This window comes from Cebus imitator, unplaced genomic scaffold, assembly GCF_001604975.1.
Source record: "Cebus imitator isolate Cc_AM_T3 unplaced genomic scaffold, Cebus_imitator-1.0 Scaffold2, whole genome shotgun sequence".
In the NCBI taxonomy this organism is placed as follows: Eukaryota; Metazoa; Chordata; class Mammalia; order Primates; family Cebidae; genus Cebus; species Cebus imitator.
The window spans coordinates 11,703,514-11,728,991 of record NW_016107317.1 but is presented as its reverse complement, the minus strand read 5'-3'; the positions used below and the strand labels follow the sequence as shown (position 1 = coordinate 11,728,991).

Sequence of the window (25,478 nt, the reverse complement as noted above, 5' to 3'; positions counted from 1 at the left end):
GTGTTGACCAGGATGGTCTCGATCTCTTGACCTCGTGATCCACCCGCCTCGGCCTCCCAAAGTGCTGGGATTACAGGCGTGAGCCACCGCGCCCGGCCTAGGGTCTGCTGATTCTAAGTATAAATTACAGCTTCAGTCTGTCCCTTTCTTCTCATCTTCAGTGCCAACTCCCTCAGGTAGGCTCCATCCTTCTTCCCTGTGCTCACAGTTTTCCCATTGCCACTTTTGCCACCCACTGAGCTGTTCTCTAAATAATTCCTTTAAAAATAGAAATCAGATTTCTTTATTTCTTCTGTGATGTGTAATGGAATTTTTCCCTGTTAATTTATCTGCCATATTATAGAATATCACAGGACAAAGGGTTAATTTATTTAATAATATTTATCCATTTAATGTTTCTGTAGCCCTGTTGAGCAGGTACTGTTGGGAAATATCACTGAAGAGGTGGCACAGTCTGTATCCCTTTGAGGCATATAGTCCAGTGAGAGACAGACATTAATGAAATAATTACACAAATGACAAAGTTGTGAGAAGTGACATTTCAGGAGAAGTATAAGGTGTGCTGTGAGCATACAAGGAGTAAACCTAAGCTAGCTGGGGGACCACAGAAAATCTCCACAAAGAGGAAAGGGGGCAAAGGAGATTCTAGGAAGAGGGAACTGCATGTGCAAAGATAGGAGGGAAATACTTTTCTTCAACATAATACAATTTAAAATGTTAATAGAATATACAAACTGACAACTGCATTTGGATGGAATGGAGTCTTGAATTTTCTGGAATGGACTTAGTCTGTTGCAACCTAATTATAAAACTTAAATAAAATTGTTATGTTAAATACTTTGATATGTTACCTCAAGTCACTTCAGTAGGTATTTGTCGGCTCACTTTCTTAGCTGTTACAGATTAAAAACAAAAAAATATTTTTTCCTTCAATGTTATATTCCAGTTAAGGTGATGGTATATGTACATACAAATACATGACTTACATATGTATTATACTATTATATGATGTAAAATTAAGAGCCAAAATAAATGGTATAAAAATCAGTTCTAAATTTTTAATATTCTTACACTTCACACTCTAAAAAGAGAATTATCAACCTCAAAGAGATTTTTTTTAAATATCGATATACCTACTGATATCTACTATATTAGAACTTAAAACTGAGAAATTAAAAAAATATGTATTCATTCATGTAAATATAACCAATAATAAAAATACACATTAATATAAATATTTATGTAGAATAAGTGTCTTCTAAAATAGTAGGAAGGGTATCATTTTTAATACACTTTTGCAAACCTCTTTAAGAAAAGACAGCTGGATTCTTATATATGATTCTGCACCTAAAAATTGCAATATGTTGTTTTGGTTGAAGTACATGAAGATGATTCAGTCTTACATAGACAGGTAGTCAGAAAGAGGAGGCATATTTTAAAGCCTTTTCAGATAATTGTGGATGTTTTTCTTGGATTTCACAATAAAACTCAACAAGTGGTAGTTTTTAAAGATTGGTTGCAATGTGGAATGTGAAACTGTATTAATGAATTTTCCCTGCGTGAAAAACTTGCCTTGTGTTTTGAAAGGATCTTTACCCAAGCATGATTTTTACCACCATGCTTAGGTTAGTTGGAAAGTATCAATTCACTAAGTTAAGTAGATTTTACAAATGTTTACTTGTTTCATTATATGAAAAAAAAAATCACATTTGTTAACATTACCTTCAGTCTCAACAGAAAAGTCATTGACTATTAGGCAGCTGTCAGATTCACAGTAGTTAATTCAATTGTCCTAAATTCTGATATTTGGTTGAAAGCTTCTATTTTGTCACTAACAGTAAATGTTGTCAGTTGTTTTCCTTGAAATGACAGTTGCATGTTGTTCATTTTTGAGAAAGTATCTGCTAAATACTCAAGTCTGTGTAACCAAATTTTGTGTCCATCATCTGTCAAGTAAAAATGGTATTCTGTGGAAAAAATAAAAAGCAGTTTTAACACACAACTCAAAAATCCTGCAATCCCTTTCCCTTGAGACAATCCTCATACTTCTGTATGCAGCAGAAGTGTTTAATGGGTAGTTCCATTTCTTCCCACAGAATATTAAGAAGATGTGTACTCAAGATTTAAGATTTAGTAAAGTTAGTACTTTACTGCTCTGTCAAGAACATTCTTAAGGGAAATGACTGTTTTTTTCATTGTGATCATGTGGTGGTGAAGAATGCCTACTAGTTCAGTCTGTTGCCAATGAGGAATTGTGCTAAGGTGCTGGCCGTTTTACACACCACGACTTTTGCACCATCACTGAAGATGGTAATGCAGTTAGAAAAGCAAATACCACCTTAGTATTATTATAAAAATGGTTTTGACCTTGCAGGTCCCCCAAAAGGGTCATGAACCCCCAGAGGTCTATGGAGCCCACATCGATTGGCACAGATGGTGGTACGGCAAGAGAGAAACATGAACCCAAGTTGGTAGGAGGGCTTCCAAGGAGGAACTGAGCTGGACCTTAAAGAAGAGTTAAGATTTGGATAGGTGGTAAGGAGTAGGTTATTAGGAGAGGGGTAGGGGATTCCAGAAACCATGTGAGCAAAGGAGTAGAGAGAGGAGGGACCATGACACAGTCAAAAGACTGATGAGAACGGTGGTTGGGCTGGAAGGTTAGGAATGGGGAGTAATAGTTTATAAAATGTGACATAGAATCAGATTATAAGGCATCTAAAATAGTCATCTGAAAAGGGTGGAGGCAATATGAGAATTAAAAATGAAAAAGTCAAGGGTCACCTATACTTGATATTGCATAACCCCAATTGCTTGCCAAGGACATTGTCTATTGGGGTAATGCAAAAAAAAAGGGGGTGCTTTTTTATACAGTCCCACATAAGACTTTATCCTCCCCCCAAAAGTCAGAATGTTTCCTTTTTTTCTGACAGCAGGACTGTATCATTGAACATATTTTCCTTTTGCCCTCTTGCCAGGAGGCTTTGTGCCAGTTTTCATGTTAAGATCACAACAACTACAATTGTCCCAATGGTTAGTACATTTTCTTCCTCCTACCTTCTCTGGCTCCGATGCTGTTTATAATTCTTTAATGGTATTGTATTCATTCTTCTTGACGTGAAATGTCTTAAACCTCCTTTTGAAACAGGCTAGGAGAAGGTGTAGGATACAATTTAATGATAGTATTAATGGCCCTTACCATGTTTTATTCTTTTGTGGAATAAGGCCCTCGTGTTTATCACACTTTACTCAGAGCCTGAAGAAAGATTGAAAGCCTCTGATGCCCAAAACCAAAGCACTACTCCTTTATTTGAGAGAATGTCAACAAATTCAGTTAATCTGGTTACCCAAGTCAAAGCAGGTTGGAAGCAGCAAGTAATAGGGTAACACAACACCTATTAAAGAGAGGTAAATTGATAGCTTAAAGAAGTAATCCCTGATAATCTGAGTAACAATAGAGAGAAGAAACAAGCTGCGGTGGAAGTTGCTGATGATTATAAGGAATGTGAATGCACCCAACACAGCTAGTAATCAATAAAGAACTGTTACCCATTAAGGTAGAGAACACCATTTTGAAAGCTCACATTTATGGAGCTTTTACTGAGTTCCAGGTTTTGTGCCATTGCCTTGCATACATCATCTCACTTAATCTTCACAATAACCCTGCCTTTCTATGATTTTCCCTTTTTACAAATGAGTAAATTTAGCTTAAAAGAGACACAGTATAAACACAGAGGCACGTGGCTAGTTGTATGTGGCACAGTTAAGAGTTGAACTTAGTAGTTCTGCCAGATACCGAAGTCTGTGTCCTTTATTCTCATTTTAGACTCTTCATTTTTTACCTCTGAAATAATAGTAACTTGAGTTACATTCAATATCCTCTTTTAAGAGTTAAAAATTATTTTATTGGTATAAAGTTTAATTATCTAAAACCTCATTTCCTCAGAGCAATTTATTTCTTAAATTCTCAATCATTGAGTTTTTATTGATTTATTTATTTATTTTTTATTTTATTTTTTTATTTTTTTTGAGACAGAGTTTCACTCTTGTTACCCAGGCTGGAGTGCAATGGCGCGATCTCGGCTCACCGCAACCTCCGCCTCCTAGGTTCAGGCAATTCTCCTGCCTCAGCCTCCTGAGTAGCTGGGATTACAGGCACGCACCACCATGCCCAGCTAATTTTTTGTATTTTTAGTAGAGACGGGGTTTCACCATGTTGGCCAGGATGGTCTCGATCTCTCGACCTCGTGATCCACCCGCCTCGGCCTCCCAAAGTGCTGGGATTACAGGCTTGAGCCACCACGCGCGGCCAATCATTGAGTTTTTTAAGGTTTTATTTATTTACTATCTATAGTCAGCTTAAAATGTTTTTGTACCACTGTTTTAAATGAGTCATTCATTTTTTAAAAATTGTGTTTTGGAAACATCTGTGCATCCCCATTTCCACACCACGAATAACAGCCATTCTTGTAAACTGCTTTTTGAGTTAAAGTAAGAAAAGTAGTATCTACATAAAACGTGAACCAACTGGTAGGATTTGTCACAATCCTTTGTTTTCCTGGGCACTAGGTACTCTAATTTGTTTTTCTTCCTTTAGCTTTGAATGAAGTTGAAACATTGACCCCCAGAGCAGCTGTCTGAGATCACAGCCCAGGGGTACACGTGACATAACCGTTTGACTAGGGAGTTACAGATGATGACAGCACTCTTGTGCAGCTGAAAAGCTAAAAATAGCCCAGGGCAGTACTAAGACTGAAAATGGAAACCTGTAAAAGATGAGTTCACCAAAGAAATTGTACCAGGAAAAACCCTTAGATGACTTTCAAACACATGTCACTGTGGGAGTGATGGATTGTAACATTAAGGGAAGCTGCAGAAAAACTATCTGAGAACCTAGTTAAGAGCCCAAGACTTCCTACTTGGTTACGCCCCAGTTACACCTTATTTATCATCTTCAGCTCAAACTAAGTATGAATAGCTATAGCTTAAAATTTGAGGACTCCTAACCTGACACAGGTGTCTACTAACATAACACAGTCACATGTAACACAGGTGACTTAGGAAAGGGGGCAATTCACAGCTATTGATTTGGGAACCACTGGTATTTATAAGGACCAAACATAGATAAGCTAAAGACAGTTGAAGTATAGTTAATTAAGAAGAATCAGAGGAGGGGTGGAGGGGAACGTGCAGGTGCAATGTCAAACTGCATTTGTTGTTCCATAAAACTAAGGATCTTAAAGTTTGTGGATAGAATATTGTGAAAGTTCACTAAATTATTAAGAATCTGGTTGTGGCAATATTATTTTGGTTCTAACTGATTCCAGAATATAACATTGGAGCTATTTCTTTAAAAGTTTAGAAATGTAATCTAGGACAACTGTTTTGTCTAAGTGGAAAAACTACAGATCATTCTTCCTCAGGAGATGGTACAAACTGAAAATGCTTATAGGGTCAGAAAAGCTTGAAGTAAGCATGGCTGGATATTAAATCCACGATGGATATTAAAGCAAGATGCCTTGAGGTTATTGGAACCTTAAGAGGTTAGCCTCTAGGAGGATAATCATTCACTCTCACAAATGTCCTCTTTTACCACTTGTCTTGCTTTATTATATCTATCTTTTGTAATGCTTTATTGGGATATCTTGCAGTTTGATCTCTCCTACATTTCTTTTACCAACATTACCACCTCCAGATGAGAACAGTCCAAGTGGATGATGATTTCCTCTAGAAAGGGAGAGTATAAAAACAAAACTATAGGCATTTTCACATTTTTTTCTTTTCATTTATTGACTACTGTTCCCCTTTTCTGCAGATCACCTTTAAAGAAGGCTAAACTGAGATATTAAAATGGTCAAAAGTCTGTGGGAAAACAGGAAAGCCAAAAATACATATATTTAGTCAGGCTAATGAAAATTACAGTTATAACTGTGGGTTTAAGAAAAAGATTCAGTAAGAGTCCCCTATCCCATAAGAAGGCTCCTAACTCAGCATCTTCCACCCTTGTTAATTAATGCCATTTAAGGAAATTTTATTTTAAATGTCATTTCAAAGGCCTATTTTCATATTTCGTCTCCCCCTTTTCAGAAATTTTAAGAATACTTAAAGTCCTATGAGAACTCTATTTGATAAAAGTACTGCTTCCTTGGCATGAACTAGAGGGAAATATTTGAGCTCAAAGCATTGCACCTTCATCCTCACCAGGGTCTAAAATGTGGTATTCTAATGATAGAACTCTAGAGTTTAACATAGGCAAAGGGAAACAAAGGTGAAATCAGGAAGCCATTAATACGTGAACATTTCCTTGTATACAACAACAAGGCATTTCATGGCACAATCTAATGATATTATTTATAAGTGAACTACATCTATCCTTGAGAAGTGGCTGAAAATAACAAGTTCAGCTGTTTGAGAACTGGTTATAGCCATTTAGTTTATAAAACACAAGACTATTTTTAAAGAATTTGTATATCAGTTTTAATTTGCAACAGAAATTATTTGTATACCAAATAAGTAGTATGTTCTGAATCTAAAGGAATGTCGGAGTCAAAATACACAATTGATAACTTAGTAGTTATGCAGGTGGCATGTAAATTATAATAGTCGGTCAACAGGTTGGCGCCCTTCTAAAGTTAGCATGCCGCATTCCAGTTGAGTGTCCACATTACAGAAAACATGTTCACCTTGCTAAACCCAGGGCTGCCTCACGATTCCCTGGAACATTTCTCCCTTTTCCTTTTGGGACTGATTTAATAAAAATGAACTCTTTTAAGGTCACTGTACACATCATTTCCCATCTTCTTTTTCATGACCACAACCCCAGTAGACTGTGCTGGGACACCATCTACTCCCAGGAGCTGCTACTCCTTCTGATGTTGTCTTATCCAGCTACCTGTTCAAATGGATACCAGGGTTCACAGTGGCTATAAATCACACCATTTCTGTGTTTGGATTACTTGGTTCAAGCACCATCCAGGGATGCATAGGAATTTCTCATAACCAGTCTCTCCATAACTCATGTTGAGTGCTTACCTTTGAAGAGGTATTTGGTGCCCTCCCCCACTTAGCAGTCTCTTAGCAGACAGGGGTCCCAGACTGAACCACGTAGAATCATATAGGCCTAGTTTGTATTGCCCTTTACCTACTTGCTCAGTTACCTGTGTAGTTTTTAGAATTTCAAAAGTAAGAAGACCCAAGACAATCTACTGAAAAGTGTTTAATAAGACTGTTCAAATAAGTGAAAGATAGTAATAAGCACTCTACAAAAAAAACCCAAAAAAAACAAAAAAAAAAACCAGTATTTTATTTGGGCAGTACCCATAACAGAGTTAGAACTCTCTACTTAAAAGGTGTACATGAAAAAAGCGAAATACATATTTTTGACTGTCATATTGGGAGAAGTGGAAAACACTGAAGTCTAACGAGGGTGGAGCAAAGCACTCATACCCTGCTGGTGGATATATTGATTTTATAAATATTTTATAAATATTTTGGATGACAGTTTAGCAACCTATGTATCAAAAGCTTTTAAAAAGGCTATAACACTTAAAATCTGCTTCTGGAATTTAGCCGAAGGAAATAGTGATTGAACATGTGCACGGATACATATGTACAAAGATGCTCATTGCAGTAGTGTTTATAAAAGCAGAAAACTGGAAACCACTTCCGTGCTCATCAGTGGAGGAACTGTTTTACTAAATTATATTGCAGCTATTATACATGTTGTAGAGCTTTCAATAAAGCTAGCAAGTGTCTATAATAGACGTTTACAAAACAGTATGCATAATATGATACCATTTTGTTTAGTGTGTTTGTGTGCTCTTGCGTGCATGTATGTATTTCTAAGCCTGAAAGGATGAACTCTAAAATTTTAAGAAACTTAGCTCATGTCTAGGAGATGGGATTACATATGACTTTTGTTTTTTTCTGTATACTTTTTTGTATCTTCAGAATTTTTTTGTGTTGATTATATATTTTATCATCAGAAAAACATTTTTTTTTTTTTAATTCTAAGAAAAAAGTAAACCTGAGCTCCTGAGTTCTCAGCAGAGAGAGAACTCAAGGTGAACAAGCAAGACCTGGCCACAAACCTTCAAAAGCTAGTAGTATGGTTAACAGGGCAGGAAGCAGACAGTGTGATTTGTACAAACATCATTCTGGGCCACTCCTGAGTACACCTTGATTGTCATAGAGTCACCACCAAGATATGTTCTTGGAACATCCTGACACACTTGACTCTAAAACAGACTTGTAGTCTGAGCTTCAGGATATATTTTCCTCCTTGAATGGGCTTCTTTTCCACCTTGCTTCTTTGCTGTCAACACATTCCTGAATGCCTGGTCTGGTCAAAAACAAGCTCACTTACTCCCTACAGCACATACTGTTTACTGAGCTGACTTCCTGTGTGGCTCCCCTGTGTGTCCAGTGTTACTAATATGTTACTTCCTTTCCTCCCCATCCCGGCTTCCACAGTACTTGTCTTTCCACTGTCAGAAGTCAGCCTTCTGTACCTGCAGTTCTTGGCACTTTTTTGGCTCTGTTATTGGTGTTTTTCTTGAACTTCGCATTTTGCATTTTGGTCAATATAAAAGGAAGAACATTCGACCTCGTCTCTTCTATCTCTCTAATATTTTTGCGCCATTTTTTTTGGAGGAAGAAAACATTTTATTTATTACTCATGCCTTGACTCTGATGCCTGAACGCTGCTATAGTTAGGAAAAACACTTAGGAATATGTGTAATTCATAACTGCATGCCATGTAAATAAAATTTTATTATGTTTTATATTTTGTGAAATCTAAATATTTAAATAAAGGTTTTTGCTTCTAAACATGGATTCACAATTTACTTAAAAATAGAAGATTCCATATTTTTACTTTAGTAGTTCTCTATTGTTATTACAGTTTTTTCCCTTTGTGTTCTTCTTGGAATTAGCTACTTTGTCTTACTAGTCTTAAAAGCTGGAGAGAGCCACATGTTTTTTTCCATATTTGCACATCAGTTGCACTTCAAATTAATTATGTGAATGTTTTGATATTGTTTATTTTTCATAGTATAATTCTTCAACTTTATTGTTAGACAGTAAACCTTTCTTGCATCCTGCTGTGTGTAAAGATTGAGACCCAAGTGAGCCTGGAATACTCTCTAGTCTCATAGTAAATGACAACCGTATCGGGGGAGGAATAGGCTATTTGGAAATTCCGATACAGTAAGACAGTCTTACTTGCTGTCAAGGGAAAGTTTCAGACACCCTTACACATAAACAAGAATTTGAGCAAAGATCCTAATCTGACTGCTTTTATTCAGATCTTGGACAAATAATTTAACTTCAGCATTTTAACTATCTTTTTATTTAGGCCAGTTCCCTTGTTACATATTCTTTCCAGGCTAGTGTTTAGTTTCTCCCTTTTTCCCGTTGTGTAGTAGTGTCTTCTGCCAAGAGATAGAAAACCTGGATTTCACAGCAGTAGAGACTGGCACTTTTCTCTCTGGTATTGCATTTTAATAGTACCATACTGGAGTTTGACCTACTTATTTCACACAGGCAAATGTTACCAAGTCAGTGGAGTTTTCCTTCAAATAAAGGGTCATGGTCTTCATCACACATGGGAGGTATGTATGCAGACCAGATTATCTGGGAGCTAACTGCCAACCTGTGCCAGTGTGCAAGGGAAGAGTGTCTGGAGCCATGTACTGATGTAGTTCTCATTCCAGGCCCAATTCTTCAGAACTTCGGTGAGTTCCTGCTGGGCTCCACCAAAGGCAACAGGTTGTGGGCTACAGAAAACAAGTTGCTTTTTGTATACTTTTCAGATGTTTGCAATGATAACCAGGTTTTCCTGACTGTATTCCACTGGAACCCCCTTCCCCTTTGTTATTCTGAGAAATGTGTGTGTGTGTGTGTGTGTATGTGTGTGTGTGTGTATTTCCCCCCCCCCCCATGCACAATTTTCATCTAGCAATAGCCCTGATAGTCACCAATAGTACAGTCCTCATTGAAAGGAAGATAAATTGAATGGGCCTAAAGGTTCTTTTGGTTTTTTAAAATTTGTATGCTAGGTATGAGGGACATCATTTGTAGATTTGGGGACAATACCAATGACTAGTGTAGCTTTTGCATATAAGGAAGTATATTTGGCATTTGTTTGAAGTTATTCCATGATATCTTCTATAAAGTGATGAGGTAGGTCCAAAAGGAAATCATGAAAAATGGTAAAAAGTTAGAAAATAAGACAGAAGAAGGGTGAGATTTTCATCAACAATGTTTTGTCTTAGATTTTTCTTCTTGTTAAATAACCTTGGATAGGCAGTTTTGTTTACTGTGTTCATATTCGACCTTGATAGGCCTTTGCTATTTGAAGTGGAAATAATTCTGGAATGATTGTGTTACATATGTAATATTGATATGTTCTCATGAGTTTATAGAATAATGCTGTACTGTTCAATTCAGAGACTTCCTTTCACCAAGAATAGACCATGTTTGTGATGTCATAGTCATAGTAGCCATGACTGCTTGGTAAGCTAACTAATAGTGGATGTGTATTTCTGTTTCACAATAAACCGATTAAAGCTAGAAAATTAACATTAACAAATCAGCACTTTTCCAAAAATTTGTATATATTACAATTTGTTTTTCTGTGTTACACAGGAAGAATTTAATGGAAAATCTGACTCCCTCTTTTTTAATGATGGCCAACGAAGAATTGACTTTGTTCTAGTGTATGAGGATGAAAGTAGAAAAGAGACCAATAAAAAGGGTACAAATGAAAAACAAAGGGTAAGTTTTTATGCTATTTTCTTTTTATTCCTTATATTGTAAAATGAAAAACTGCTATTTTGTATAAGTAATAAAGTGAAACTGGTGTTGAAATATCATACACAAAACATACTTTCATATTTTCTCTGCTCATGTTCTCTCAAGGCATATTAACAAAACATTTTGTAAATTTGAATCAGGAACTTCCTCGGTCTCTTAACCTCATTTGATTTCACAGCTGAAAGCAGACTTTCTTTCAAGGAATTGGATTTTGTATTGTACAGAAGAGATTTACCTTAAAAGCATGCCTGGCTATTTAACTAGGTGGGATAGGAAGCTAATGATTAATAATGACAAGTGTGATAACAACTAGCTTTCAGTGTATGCCCACTCAGGTATTGTATATGCATTTTGCATACATGTTCTCCTTTCATACAATATGAGGTGGATTCTATAATCACATCATTTTCTGGCTGATAGAGATGACCCTTAGAGAGATTAGATGAGTATACAAGGTCATGGACTCTAGTCTGGCAAGTGATCAAGCCATGGTTCAAACCCTAACCAGTTAGGGTTAGGGTTAGAGCACAGTTTTTATTTCCACCTCAAACTGTGCTCTTGACCTTGTGTTTTTTCTGTCACCTCCCTTCCCTTCCTTTCATTCATTGCCATTGCCAGTCAAGCTGCTCTCTCTTCCCTCTCCTTTGCACCAAGCTTTTTTTAGGTAAAGGGCCATCTTTATCTCAGGGTATTAAAACAGGGCAGGGTCATGAACAACTCCCTGGAATTTTTTTGCTTGTACCCAAACTGCATTGAACTAAAACAGACCAAAAAGAATGCAAATGTGTGAATGTGTGTTACTTTGACCCACTTTAGAAATCATTTGTCGTCGTTTTTTCCTCCCTGTCTACATACGTGTGCGCGCGCGCACACACACACACACACAGAGCTTCTGTCTGGACTGTCTCCTTGAAATATACCACCTTTAAATCTGTTGATTTCTGCCCATTCTTTCAAACCAAATGATAAAACCTTTTAAAAAATGAAGTAATCAATACTTTTTTATTGTTTGTTTGTTTCAGAGCGGGTTAAGTTTAGCATTTTATATTTGCATGGTGGAACAGAATGAGCTCAAACTTTGGAACCTGACCTTCAAGTTCTAATTCTGCCACTCTATTGGAGTAATTCTAGTTGTAACAAACAAGCCCCCAGTTGACAGAGGCTTAACACAGTAACAGAGCGTGTATTGTTCACATCAGAGTCAAATGTAGCATCCCTGTTTGGCACATGGTTTGGGGTTGGGCCTCTGTTCTTTGCAGTTATCATGAAACTCAAGCCTCACAGAGGCTCTGCCATATTCCACAGGTAGACTTCCGGGTCATCCTGAGCATCAACATAGATAAATGGTAAATAGGTTGAAGAAAGTACTCATGCTTCTTTACCACTTTGGTCTACAAAGTAACTACATCACTTGTGCTCACATGTTACTGATCAGAACGCAGAAGAGTGGAAAGTATCGTTTCTGGCTGGGTAGCTATTTCTAAGCAGGAACTCCACCCTACGAAAAGGGAGCACGGTATTACTTGGTGGACAGCTAGCTTGTGTTTGTTAGAGCTACTAACTGGCTGTGTGACTTAGGCAAATTTTCTTATCAGTCTTTTTTTCTTTTTCTTGTTTACATTTGACATGTCTAAAATCAGTTGGATCTTACAAATGCTGTGCCATAATTTCATTGTTGAATTTTTTATTAATATATAAAATATTGGGCCACCATACAGTCAGTGGCATCTTAGATTCAGGAAAGTGGGATCCTAACACCTAGTCCATATAATTATGGCTAAGATTAAATTAAATAACATATATAGATGTTACGTAATCTTTTAGCATTATTAGATCATAAATGTTAATTCTCGTATCTTCCCTTTTTATTTGGGATTTTTCTTAAAATAATGCCCTGATATGAAAAGGCACAACTCTCCTGTTATTATACAATTTTATCACTAGAGTAAAATGGCTTAGGGTACTTTCATTTTCCTGTGGACACTAAGATATATTCTATGCAGTCATAGTCACCAGCATCAAATATTCATTAAGCATCCATATGCCAATGGATCTGGATTGAGCACTATATAAAGTAAGTTAAACAGATCTAATCCATTAAAGTATAAAAGAAACAGTTCTGGTTTTAGACAAGAGCTTTACTGCTATGGTGAAGGGCCCTAGAGCCGCTTACATTATTAATCAGTTCTGCATTTGCTTCAGACAAAACATAGGTCCCAAGGTAACTCTCATAAATCAGGAGGAAAAAAATGATCATTAATTTTGGCAATCCTTGAACTCATAGATTGATATACCTTGATGTTCGTTTTTATAAGCTGTGCTTTGAAGTGTTTTCAGACTGTATTTGCACGTATTACTTAATTTATATTTTACCAAAATGCAAAGCTTAGCTTTGGAATCACATTTTTCTTAATGGGAAAAACATTCGTGAGCTCCATCATACTCCTTGTCAGGCCTTATTGAGGATTTAGGACAATACCAAAGAAAAGCAATTCAAAATCCGATTTTCTTTGAAAGAAAAATCTTATTTGTAAACCATATTGATTTCCTAAAGCAACACCAAGGTTGACTCTGCCAGGGTTTATCTAAAGGATATTGTTAAACACTTTTTAGGGCTGGAGAAAGATAGAAGTGATAGGCTACAAACACCAAAAACATAGAATATTAAAAAGGATGTATCATCCCTTAAGCAAAAAGAAAGTAATTTTCTAGCCAAACCTCCAAATATCACATAACTTGGGTCACTCATATTATCAAAAACACTTAAGAAATGCAATGCCTTCCTTTAAAAAGAATAAACCATTTACATTTAGATTTTACATGAGGATGATTATCAGTTGCTTCAGCAACAAACATTTATCCTGTACTGGGCTTGACACAGAATGTTTGAATGTTTAAATCACAAATAACAGGAAAATCAAACTTAAAATGACTTAAGTGCTAAAAGGAAATAATTATTTTCTCATGCAAGTAGTCTGGAGACACAGCCGTTTCTGGGTGAGTTTATTGGCTTAACGAAGACATTCCATCCTTCTGCTCTGTCATCCTCAATATGTTGGCTCTTAAATTGTCCTCTGTTGATTTTAAGATGGCTGCTGCAACTCCAGGTAGCCAGAGGCAAAAAGAAGCAATGCCGTTTCTCAGGGCTGTTTTTTAAGAGGAAAGAAATCTCCTTTAGAAGGTCACTTTGTAGATTTCCTTTCACAATTCATTGCCTGTTACGTTGTCTCTTCCTAAATCAACTACTGGCAACATGAATGGAATTATCATCATTAGCATAGACTAAATAAGACTGGTGTTTCATCTCTTGAATCACCTGGTCACAGAACACCAACAGAACAAGCAGACTTTTCCTAGTAATAAAGAGGGGAGAATGGCTGTTCTGCAGGTAGCCAGCAGCATCTGGCACAGTACATGATTAAATGTATCTAAATATGTCTGATCCCTATTGTAAAGAGCAAAGATGTTTTATATAAAACAAATTCACATATATTTCTCCAATTCCTCTTGCTCAGTTTTCTTAGTAATTGCTGCTTTCTTCCAGAACTGCTAACAATTGGCAGAACTGATCTTTTGAATTTTGTTTTGTCTGACACTTGCCTGCCTTCAAACCAATGTGTTAGTGACCAAGTAATGGTACAGTTCAGATGAGGGTGAAGATGGGGAAGAGGCCTAGGTAACACAAAAACAGTGAAAGCAATGCTGAATATGATTTATTTGTTGATTTACTTTTAAAAATTTAGTTATCCATTCCTAAAAGTTAATGGAAAATTCATGTCCTGGAAGTTGAAAAGTTTATTTATGGAAGTATATATTTGTATTTCATATCTGACCTTAAGAATTCTTTAGTGTGTGGCAAAAGGATCTGGCCAATGGATACTGCAGGATAAATAATTTTTTAAAAATGAGTGATCAAGCTTAAACTTATATAATTATAATTTAATTCCATCTTTCAAATACTGTAAGACTAATTGGTTATAGAGCATGTGAGCTTCTAAAAACCGTTATTCATTGTTTTGGATGAATCATCATGAGACTAGAACAGTTTTCTTAGAGTCTGGATGAGATCTCTTGGGAAGTGTTTAAAAGCTTACCAGGCCGGGCGCGGTGGCTCACGCCTGTAATCCCAGAATTTTGGGAGGCCGAGGCGGGTGGATCACGAGGTCAAGAGATCGAGACCATCCTGGTCAACATGGTGAAACCCCGTCTCTACTAAAAATACAAAAAATTAGCTGGGCATGGTGGTGCGTGCCTGTAATCCCAGCTACTCAGGAGGCTGAGGCAGGAGAATTGCCTGAACCCAGGAGGCGGAGGTTGCGGTGAGCCGAGATCGCGCCATTGCACTCCAGCCTNGCAGGAGAATTGCCTGAACCCAGGAGGCGGAGGTTGCGGTGAGCCGAGATCGCGCCATTGCACTCCAGTCTGGGTAACATGAGTGAAACTCTGAAAAAAAAAAAAAAAAAAAAGAAAAAGCTTACCAAAAAGTTTTACTATGATGAACATGATACATCACTCCTTTTATTGAGATCTACCATCCTTTAAGTAAAGCTTTATAATACAGGTTGAGCATTCCAAATCCAAAATGCACCAAAACGCAAAACTTTTTGAGTGCTGACTTTACATTCAAAAGAAATGATCAGTGGATCATTTTGGATTTTCAGATGTGGATGCTCAGCTGGTAAGTATAATGCAAATATTCTAATTTCTGAAAGTCCAAAATTAGAAATACTTATAGTTCCAAGCATTTTGGATAAGAGATATTCAACCTGTAATGTCCATGGAGATCTTGTACATTTTTATTAACTTTTCTCAGGTATTTAAAATGTTTGTTGCCATTGTCAGAGGCATTTTAAATGCAATTATGACTTATTGTGTGTAAAATAAATCTATTGATTTTTTTAAGTGCTAAGAATGTTAAGTTTTTAGTTTTAGTAGTTTCTAATGCTTTTTTCTCAAACGAAGACCATATTGTCTACAAATGATGACAATTTTGCTCTTTCTTTGCCATATTTATGCTTTTTTTTCTTGTCTGAGTGCAATGGCTATGAACAAAACCAATACACATAGTAGTCACCATTGTATTGTTCTCGATTTTAATGGGAATGTTTCTAAAATTTCACTGTTAAATATTACACTTGCCATACATTTTTGATAGATTTCTTTTAGAAAGTTAGAGGCATTCCCTTTTAGTCCTAGATTTCTAAGCATTTTTATAATAACGGGGTTTTAAACTTTATCAAATGCTTTTTCTTGTATCTGTTGAGGTGATCATATGGCTTGATTCCTCATTAAGTCTTACGCATATTAAGTATTGGTTATTTTTGCCGAATAAGATAGTATTATAACTGATAGTATAACTCAAAGTATTCATTTATTAACTTTAATATGCAGTGTTTACTTTTTATAGTTATTAACACCCTACTTATGTTAATACTACATTAAATTATTTATTTATGGTCACAAGTTGCTTAATGATGTTTCAGTCAGCATTGTACCACATATACCGTGATGTCCCTTAAGATTATAACACAGCTGAAAAATTCCTGTTGCCTAGTGACATCATAGCTGTCTTAACATCATAGTGCAATGCATTACTCACATGTGTGTGGTGATGCTGGTGTAAACAAACCTACTGAGCTGGGCTGCTAGTCACATAAAAGTATAGCACATACAATTATGTATAGTACATAATACTTGTTAATGGTAACGAACGACTCTGTTACTGGTTTATGTGTTTATTATACTATAAGTATATTTTAAAAGTATACTTTTTTATCATTATTTTAGAGTATACTCCTATTTACAAAAAAAAAAAAGTAAGTTAACTGTACAATAGCCTCAGGCAATTACTTCAGGAGGTATTCCAGAAGAAGGCACTGTTATCACAAGAGATGATAACATTTCTGTTATTGCCCCTGAAGGCCTTCCAGTGAAATAAGATGTGGAGGTGGAAGACAGTGATATTGATGATCCTGACCCTGTGGAGGCCTAGGCTAATGTGTATATTTGTGTCTTAGTTTTCAACCAAAAGTTTTAAAAAGTTAGAAAAAATTAAAGAGAGAAAAATACTTAAGATAGAATAAGGTTATAAAGAAAGATTTTTTGTGTAGCTATAGAGTGTGCTTGTGTTTTAAGCTCGGTGAGCAGTGTTATAAAGTCTACAGTAGTGCACATAACGTCTTAGCTCTTCATGTTCAGTTACCATTCACTCACTGACTCACCCACAGCAACTCCCAGGCCTGCAAGCTCCATTCGTGATAAATGCCCCAGACTGGTATATTGTCTTTAAAATGTTTTATGCAGTATTTTTACTGTACCGTTTCTAGATTTAGATACACCAATACTTACCATGGTGTTACAGCTGCCTACAGTATTCAGCACCGTCGCATGCTGTACAGGTTTGTAGCCTAAGAGCTGCAGGTTATTCCATATACCCTAGGTGTGTGGTAGACTACACCTTCTAGGTTTGTGTATGTCCATATGTACACTCTGTGGTGTTCACACAGAGATGAAATTGTATTCTCAGAACATATCCCTGTTGTTAAGCAATCCGTGAATGAATTTATGACATTAAATAATATTTGATGCTTACATATTGAGTGTAAAAAAAAAAAAGTGGAATTTATAGAAGTAGATAGGAGAATAGTGATTACCAGGAGCTGGAGGTGCACGGATGTTGGGGAGATGTTGGTTAAAGGATACAAAATTTTAGTTCGATACGAGGGATAAGATTAAGAGAACTATTATACAGCTGACTATAGTTAATAATATATTCTTGAAAATTGCTGCCGGGCGCGGTGGCTCACGCCTGTAATCCCAGCACTTTGGGAGGCCGAGGCGGGTGGATCACGAGGTCAAGAGATAGAGACCATCCTGGTCAAAATAGTGAAACCCTGTCTCTACTAAAAATACAAAAAAAATTAGCTGGGCATGGTGGCGCGTGCCTGTAATCCCAGCTACTCAGGAGGCTGAGGCAGGAGAATTGCCTGAACCCAGGAGGCGGAGGTTGCGGTGAGCCGAGATTGCGCCATTGCACTCCAGCCTGGGTAACAAAAGCGAAACTCCGACTCAAAAAAAAAAAAAAAAAAAAAAAAAAAAAAAAAAAAAAAAAAAAAAAAAAAAAAAAAAAAAAAAAAAAAAAAAATTGCTAAGGAGTAGATCTTAAGTGTTTTCACCGCAAAAGTTTATGACCTGTAAATGCATATGTTAATCAGCTTCGTTTTGGCTTCCATTATATATTCCTATTTTAAAGCAACATGTTGTATGTGATATATATTAATTATTTATCAATTAAATATAAATGTTAGGAGGAAAGTGAAAATAGTATTTAAGGTCACCTCATGGAAATATATCAAGAATGAAAGTAACTAAAGACTAAATCAGGGTAAAAGAAATATAAAAGCCAAAAAAATAAAATGAAGCCATGCGTCAGGGTAATAAAATGATTTATTATCAACCATAAGGTCTTGTTCAGAAGTTAGAGATCAGCTGCAAATTTGCCTCTCAACTTCCTAGTTGCCAAAGAAAATAAGAGGGTTTTATTAATAACATAAAGTTTCAACACAATAAAAACCAAACTGGTTGTTCCAAAGCAACACAGTGGATCCTCCCAAGAAAAATTTGTCTCATGGATTCTCATAAAGAGGAAGACATGCTTGCATAGACTAAAAATTGGCCTACCTTCTTCAAATTGAAGAAATAAAGAGAAAGCACAAGGTTGGAGGTGGAGGTGGACCGTGAGGAATCAGAACAGCATGGTAGGTTTTCCTGGGAACGACATTTGCAACAGGTAGTTCATGAATTGGAAACTTGAGGCTCGTGTTAGGATAGGTTCAGTAAGAGACGTGGCAGCCAATGTTGGGTGGTTTTACATCCCAGCTAACTTTTGGCAGGTGTTCAGTGTTTTAGGGAGTGAAGTCAAATCTATCTTTAGTTCCTAAATATTTTAGACTAAAGCAGGGAGGTCTTTATATTTTTATCTTTTCCTTTGCTTTACACCCTACTTGTTTATACTAAGATTGTAGGTAAAAAGAAATAAGTTAAATTAGAATCAGCAGTTTCAAATTACAGCTATCAAATGTGTTGCTGGTATAAGCACATTTGGTTTTATTTTTGAGTATCATCGCTAAGAGTAATGAATCCAGTTCTTGCTTCTTACTTCAAAAATGGGAAGTGTCTTTGGGCTGAAACCTTAAAAACAGCGAGGACAATGAAATTCTGAAAAGTAAGACCTGATTATTATATTTTATCCTACTGAGGGCCTTAACAACATGTTCAAAAAGACACGGAGAAGAGAAAAGTGTTTTTCTGATTGCTCCTTCTGAGATCTGGCCATAGGTTTGAATGAAGAGGCTGTCATTTGCCTGGTACCAGCAGGGCAAATGTGTCACCTTAAGATCATCTGTAAAGGTCTACAGGACTGGCAAAATCAGCTATACCAAATTCTCTCATAAAACAGGCTTGACGGGGATAAGCACAAAGTAATAGCTGCTTTTGTGCACCTGTGCAGGCATATATGCACAGAAAAGATGTGTCCTAGAAAATGGATTTCCTAAACTTGTCCTATGAGAAGAGTCACTTGTTAAAAATAGATTGTCCAGGCCCATCCCATACATGCTGAGCCAGTATCTCCAGAAGAGGGGCTCAAGAATCTACAGTTTGAATAAGCTCTCCAAAGTTGTTCCTATAAGCAAATAAGTTTGGAAAACACTTTACTAAAAAACATTATAGTACTCTTAATACAATAGTTACCTTGTCAGTGAATTATGGGTGTTTATTTTTTCTTCTCTGAATTTGTTTTCTGTGTTACCCAGCATGAGCATTTCTTTCTTTTGTAATATTAATTTAAAAGGCATATTTGGAAGTGAACTTCAGCTAAATATTCACTCCATTTTATGTCTATCATTTAAAATGCTCATCTGTTTTTTGTTCCCTAATGAACAGACATTACTCACTTGAGTAAATTCCTTATCAGATGAGTCCACTAACATTAAATGTTTTATTGCGAACAGTTGAATTTAAATTAAGTTCCAATTAAATAATGTATTCTGCTTACCAAACCTTCTGGAGAACATGACATATAACTAATACATAGCACTTAGAGTAATTAGACTAATTTTTTCACAAAGTAAGTACCTATGACTTATTTCTCTTGCGTCTTTGTAGGTTAAAAAAAGATTGGCAAGTTGAAAACACAGTGACAGCACCATCAGTACTTTGCTTAACAAAGCTGTAAGAATATTTGAAATCAATCTATTCATATATTTCATTAATCCCAACTGATTTCTACTTTATCATCATAGTATATTCATTAATTTTACTACTTAGACATTGCAGTCCCTGCTTTTTACACTGAAAAAGTTGGGTAATAGAAAATGGTAGATGTTTGTGTTTACAATCAGTATTATTACTGTGTAATTCACAAGTAAGTCCTTCACAACAATGACTTTACTAAGCCAAATAAGATGTGTAATGTGTAATCCAGGGTGCATAGGGACAGAAAACTTCCTTAATTATGCCAGTCTGTCCTTTGTAATTCTGATTGCTTTATTCTTTATTTCCCTGACAGCTTTATTAACCTCTCAAAAGAGGTATGAATAACATACTGGTTTCTGCAGTGTGGCAGGTGCTTTTGTCCTTTTTCACCTTGAACCTCCAGTACCATTCTCCACCAGCAGTAATAGAATCACATGCATCTTTTTGTGATGTACATAGGTTCTCAGTGATTATAGTCACTTTGACTTTACTAGAATTCTAGCAGGTTAAAAAATAAAATTTGGTTGCAATGCAGATGAATTGCTCCCCTAGAGATCTAGGAATTTACAACACAGTTTAATTTATGACAAACCTTTTTTTTTTTTTTTAGAGTCAGTGAGCCTAGTTTAAACATTTTGTACTGCCAAATAGAGAGCATAGACTATCAGTTTAGATTCTCATATATAAGGTTTCCAGTAAGGCACATAGATAATTTTTACTTTAAAATTGTGTAGCCGCAGATATTCATTTATTCAGCAAATATTTATTGAGCAATGGCTATGTCAGCCAATATGCAATATTAATTATCTTTCATTTTTAACATGGAAGACAGCACTACCCTAATTTTTAAATGTCAAGAACACTGTTACTTATCTAAGTGTAAATTCTACGGTGAAGTAAAGATGATGATTTCATATTGAAGAGACTTAAGTAATCTTTTTCTTAAGTAAGCAGTCTTTTCTTGATATGTGCCTGTTTGACAAATATAACACATATGCTAATTTACTTTAGCTACCTGACAAACCAAGAAACTGGTTTGATCAGTTTTTTAAATATTCCACTGGTTCTTTGTGAATTGCCATGCCAGAGGAAAATAACAAGAACTGTCTTATTAAAGTGACACCAAGGTGATATATTAATGTGTTTAAGCAAATAAAAATGTCTTATCCTTGATTCAACTGTTTAAGTATTTATAGTTGGTGGTAAAATAGAGGGCATTATAAACCAACTCCAAGGCCTACCAATTATCCTGAGAGAAATCAGGTAAATATCTCAGGAGTTCTTTGTAAAGTACTAAAATAGAATAAATTAGTACAACCTTTCTGGAAGGCAGTACAGCAATACATATTAAAGAACTTAAAATTGAATACACTCTTTGATTTAACAGTTTTACTTTTCGGACTTTATCCTGAGGAAATAATAATGGCTGCACAAAGATTTTTCATAATAGCAAAAAGGTGAAAACCACCTAAATAACCATTTGAGATTGGTTAAATAAATAATGGTACATCTCTCTGAGAGAATATCAAGCTCTTAAAATAAGATTGAAGAGAAGTATTTCTAATGTTTTCTGCATCTATGATATTAATATATACTATAGATTCTCATCAGCGACCTACTTTATTATATATAGAAATGAGGCAAAAGAGAAGAGATAAAAAGATATGTTCACATCCTTCAGCGAATGAAAAAATAAACATCCATCAGATATCAAAGAAGGTAGCTTGGGACCAGGATGGCCAAGTGGCGTAGAAGAGTCAAGAAGGGAAGGTCTAGGTGACTCTCGGGGTTCTAGTAAAATAGTATAGTGGTGTCCCACTGCAGGGATGAAAGGGTCACTGGGTGCATGGCGTAGAGCCAGAGTGCGTGCAGTTGCCTGTTTTGTTAGATGTTTGGTATTTAAAACAGAGATAAGCCTCTAAGCCCTGCAAGGTAGAGAGAATTTTTTTTAAAGGAATAAGGGAAGTTGAGCATGTTGAAAGGTAGTGAGAAGGTAATGGCGATGGCTGACATATCTTCAGTGCTTATTATATGCCAGGCATCATGCTGAGTGCTTTATGCCCATGATAATGCTTAATCCTTAAAACAATCCCAAAGTAAAGCTATTTCTTCCCTTCATTTTTTCAGATGAAACCACTGATGCTTATAGAGTTGATTATTTGCTCAAACATTACAAGGCTAGTAAATGGCAGAGCCAGGATTTCAGTTTTGATTCTGAATCTAACCACTATGCCCAGAAGTAAGAGGAAAACCAAAACTGCAAGAGCTACAGGGGCTATCTGTTAGAACAAAGCCTGAGAAGAGAGAGTCCCATGAAGGTGATGAATCACAGCCTCAGTTTAGAAACTCCACCAAGAAGGTACATGTTTGACTTGCACTATTCAGCATGTTGCATTCATAGCTGATACAGCTGATACAACCAAGACAGAAATATTTTGTGTTTGGTGTGTTTGACAGAACTGCCCTCATGGGGGGCTGGCTCATTCTAAGACTGTTTCCTTTTGTCATCTGGTTATTCAAACTCTAAAGTATCCAGGAATCACTTCATGCTGAGTATTCCCTTGTGCTGTCTATATGTTGCTAGTACACTTCAGAATTAAACTGTATCTCTCTTTCTATACCATGTCCTATAATACCCATAAGTATTATGGTAAATTTGGGGGGCTCAGAACAAGGGAGCCCAGTTGCTGCACTGCAGCCATTTATACTCCCTAGTTCATTCCTGTATAACAGGCAGTCATCGATCCACCATTCACTCACTTTATTCACTCATCAGACATTTATTGCATGCTTACTCTGTTATAGGCTTGTTTTAAGTGCTAATGACACCAAGATTAAAAGACATCTCTGAAGTGAGGGCAGTAATTGAACAGCAGGCTGGGCCATGGGAGGACTTAATATTCTTAAGAATGGGAAACACTTGAGGTGTTTTTTGGCAGAGGAGTAAAAGCAATGAAGAGAAAAACAGGAAGTATTGCCAAAGTAAGTTCAAGAAGAGATGAAAAAGATGGACTTCTGATACCAAGAAGGAAGGTGGTGCCCAGCTATTGATAGGTAGAAAGAGACCGGCAGGAGTTTCCAGGGTGTGGCTGCCCTTTTCTCTGTAAGCAAGGAGGCGAGGTCACCTGCAGAGCATGCTGGGCCGAAAGTTAGGTATTGAGTGAAGGAGTACCTGAAAAGTTTGGAACAGCTCCCTGGTGGATAGCTAGGGGCCAGGAAGGAGACAGCCCAACTGTTAGGGGAACCATGAATTCATAATAAGGCCATTGAACAGAGTTACATGATTTTTTCCCTACCAGTGCTTAATTGTTAAAGTACCCATCAAGCCACGGGAGAAGACCCTCTTCTGACTGATTCTCCTGCTCTTCTAAAGAGAAGGACATTTATCTCCAAGACCTAAAATCCTTGGGCCTGAGCTTTCACGTGCTAAGTGAAATTCATAGCTGAATTTTAGAGGATACTAAAGACACAGGCATGGATCCTGCTATGGCCTGCTAGTGAGACCGTCTGGGTTGCCCTTTGTACAGCCTCAGGGCAAGTCATCTCCCCTGAAGGAAAGAATGTCACAGTGTCTGGTCCTTTCAGAATACTCCCTCCCTCTGCTGTACCATGTTTTAGGTTTGGGGCTAACATGTTTTCCCTAGTTTGTGGCCACTTGGTTAGTCAGGATTCTTGCTTACCAGTATCAGCAATGAGCTGTAATTTAAGCAGATCAGGAGTGTATCAGAAAAATGTTAGAGAATCCACAGATTCTCCTGAAGGGTTAGATAAATAAGCTTAGAGATAGGCAGCCAGAAGCAGTACCCAAATCCTGTTGGAGGAGAAAAAGCACGGTTGCTGTCCTGGGCACAGGGCTGCTGCCAGCACTGCTGGCACCACTGACTAGCAGTAGTTATGGAAAGCTCCTGCCATAACCTCTACCATCTCTGGAACTGGCATTGGCTCCCTCAGCCACCCTAGAATGTATTCTGCTTGGCCTGGCTTTTTTGCATTTGGAGCCTGGAGCCAGGTAATCTGGTTGACAGGGCCTAGCTCAAGTGCCAGTAGCTAAGTTTCATGGGAGACCAGGAAAAGGAGTGTCTGTGTTTTTGTCTGCCATAGTGGATGTGGGCTCTGGTAGGAGTTTAAAACGGGAGGACATAAAGAATGGCAGATGTCCATTACAGTGCCAGAAAGCAGATGAATACATGTTTGAGTAATTCTGTATTGGGAGAAAGTCTTAGGTCACTGGACCCTAAGTTTCTCTATAATTCCTCTGTAGCAGACTATTTTAAATTCTTCTTTCAGCAATCAGCACTTTGCAGGATGCCTGCAAAATAGAAGACACTCAAGAAATGTTTGTAAATGAACTAATGCTAGCTGAGAATTCTATTCTTTCACAAATATGTATTAGGCATTGTATTAATTTTCACATTGCTATAAAGAACTACCTGAGACTGGGTAATTTATAAAGAAAAGAGGTTTAATTGGCTCACAGTTCTGCAGGCTGTATAGAAAGCCTGACTGGGGAGGCCTCAGGAACTTTCCAATCATGGCAGAGGCAGAGAGAAAGAAGTCACATCTTACATGTCTGGAGCAGGAGGATGAGAGCAAAGGGGAGATGCTAAACGCTTTTAAACAACCAGATCTCATGAGAACTCACTATCACCAGAACAGGAAGTGGGGAAGTCCCCTACTCCCCCCATGATCCAGTCATCTCCCATCAGGCCCCGCGCCCAGCATTGGGGATTACATTTCGACATGAGATTTGGACAAAGACACAAATCAAAACCATGTCAGGCATACACTGATGAGCACTATCTGTGGGATCAATGCTTTTCCCAATATAAAGAAAGAGGTAATGTATCAGGAATAAGGACTGGGCTCCTATGTAAGAATCAAAATGTGAGAATTAAGATTTAGAGGGAAGAAGTACTGCTTAGATAAGAAATAGAATGAATCTGAGTCAACTTCCCAAGTTCAAGTTGCAAATATGGTGGGTCAGGGGTAGAAAGTGCTGAAGAACTTCTCAAGATGAATTGCAGAGATGGCAGTGATGGGAACACCTAGAGGGGACAGTCATTTGTGGGGAGCAGAATAGACAAGCTGTACTTCAAACTCTCCTTACCCTTATCTGAGTGGGGCATTTCTAGGCCATTTGCTTCTTTTTAGGGAAGTTATACCACTTGCTGGTTTTTCTCTGTTATTCTATTGTACGTTTAAATTGCAACAAACAGTTAAATGTACTATATCTGTATAGCTCTTAGAATAGTGTCTGGCATATTTTAAGTACTATATAACCATTTATTAAAGATATAACAATAAAGCAATATCCTTTTTCTGATACTTCAACACAATACATCAGGGATTCCATTTGGACTCAGATTTAGCCAAATACCAGGTATATTTTTTCACTTTTTAACGTTTGGTCT

The 25,478-nt window shown here is 36.9% G+C and overlaps 1 protein-coding gene across 1 annotated transcript in view; it reads left to right on the top strand.

The window, feature by feature from the left end:
* The window catches only part of ANO6 (anoctamin 6), a 193,237-nt gene that overhangs the window by 90,872 nt on the left and 76,887 nt on the right, over nt 1–25,478 (top strand). The window contains 1 exon segment of the mRNA XM_017529706.1: nt 10,645–10,773. Within this exon segment, the coding sequence (XP_017385195.1) occupies nt 10,645–10,773 (129 nt within the window).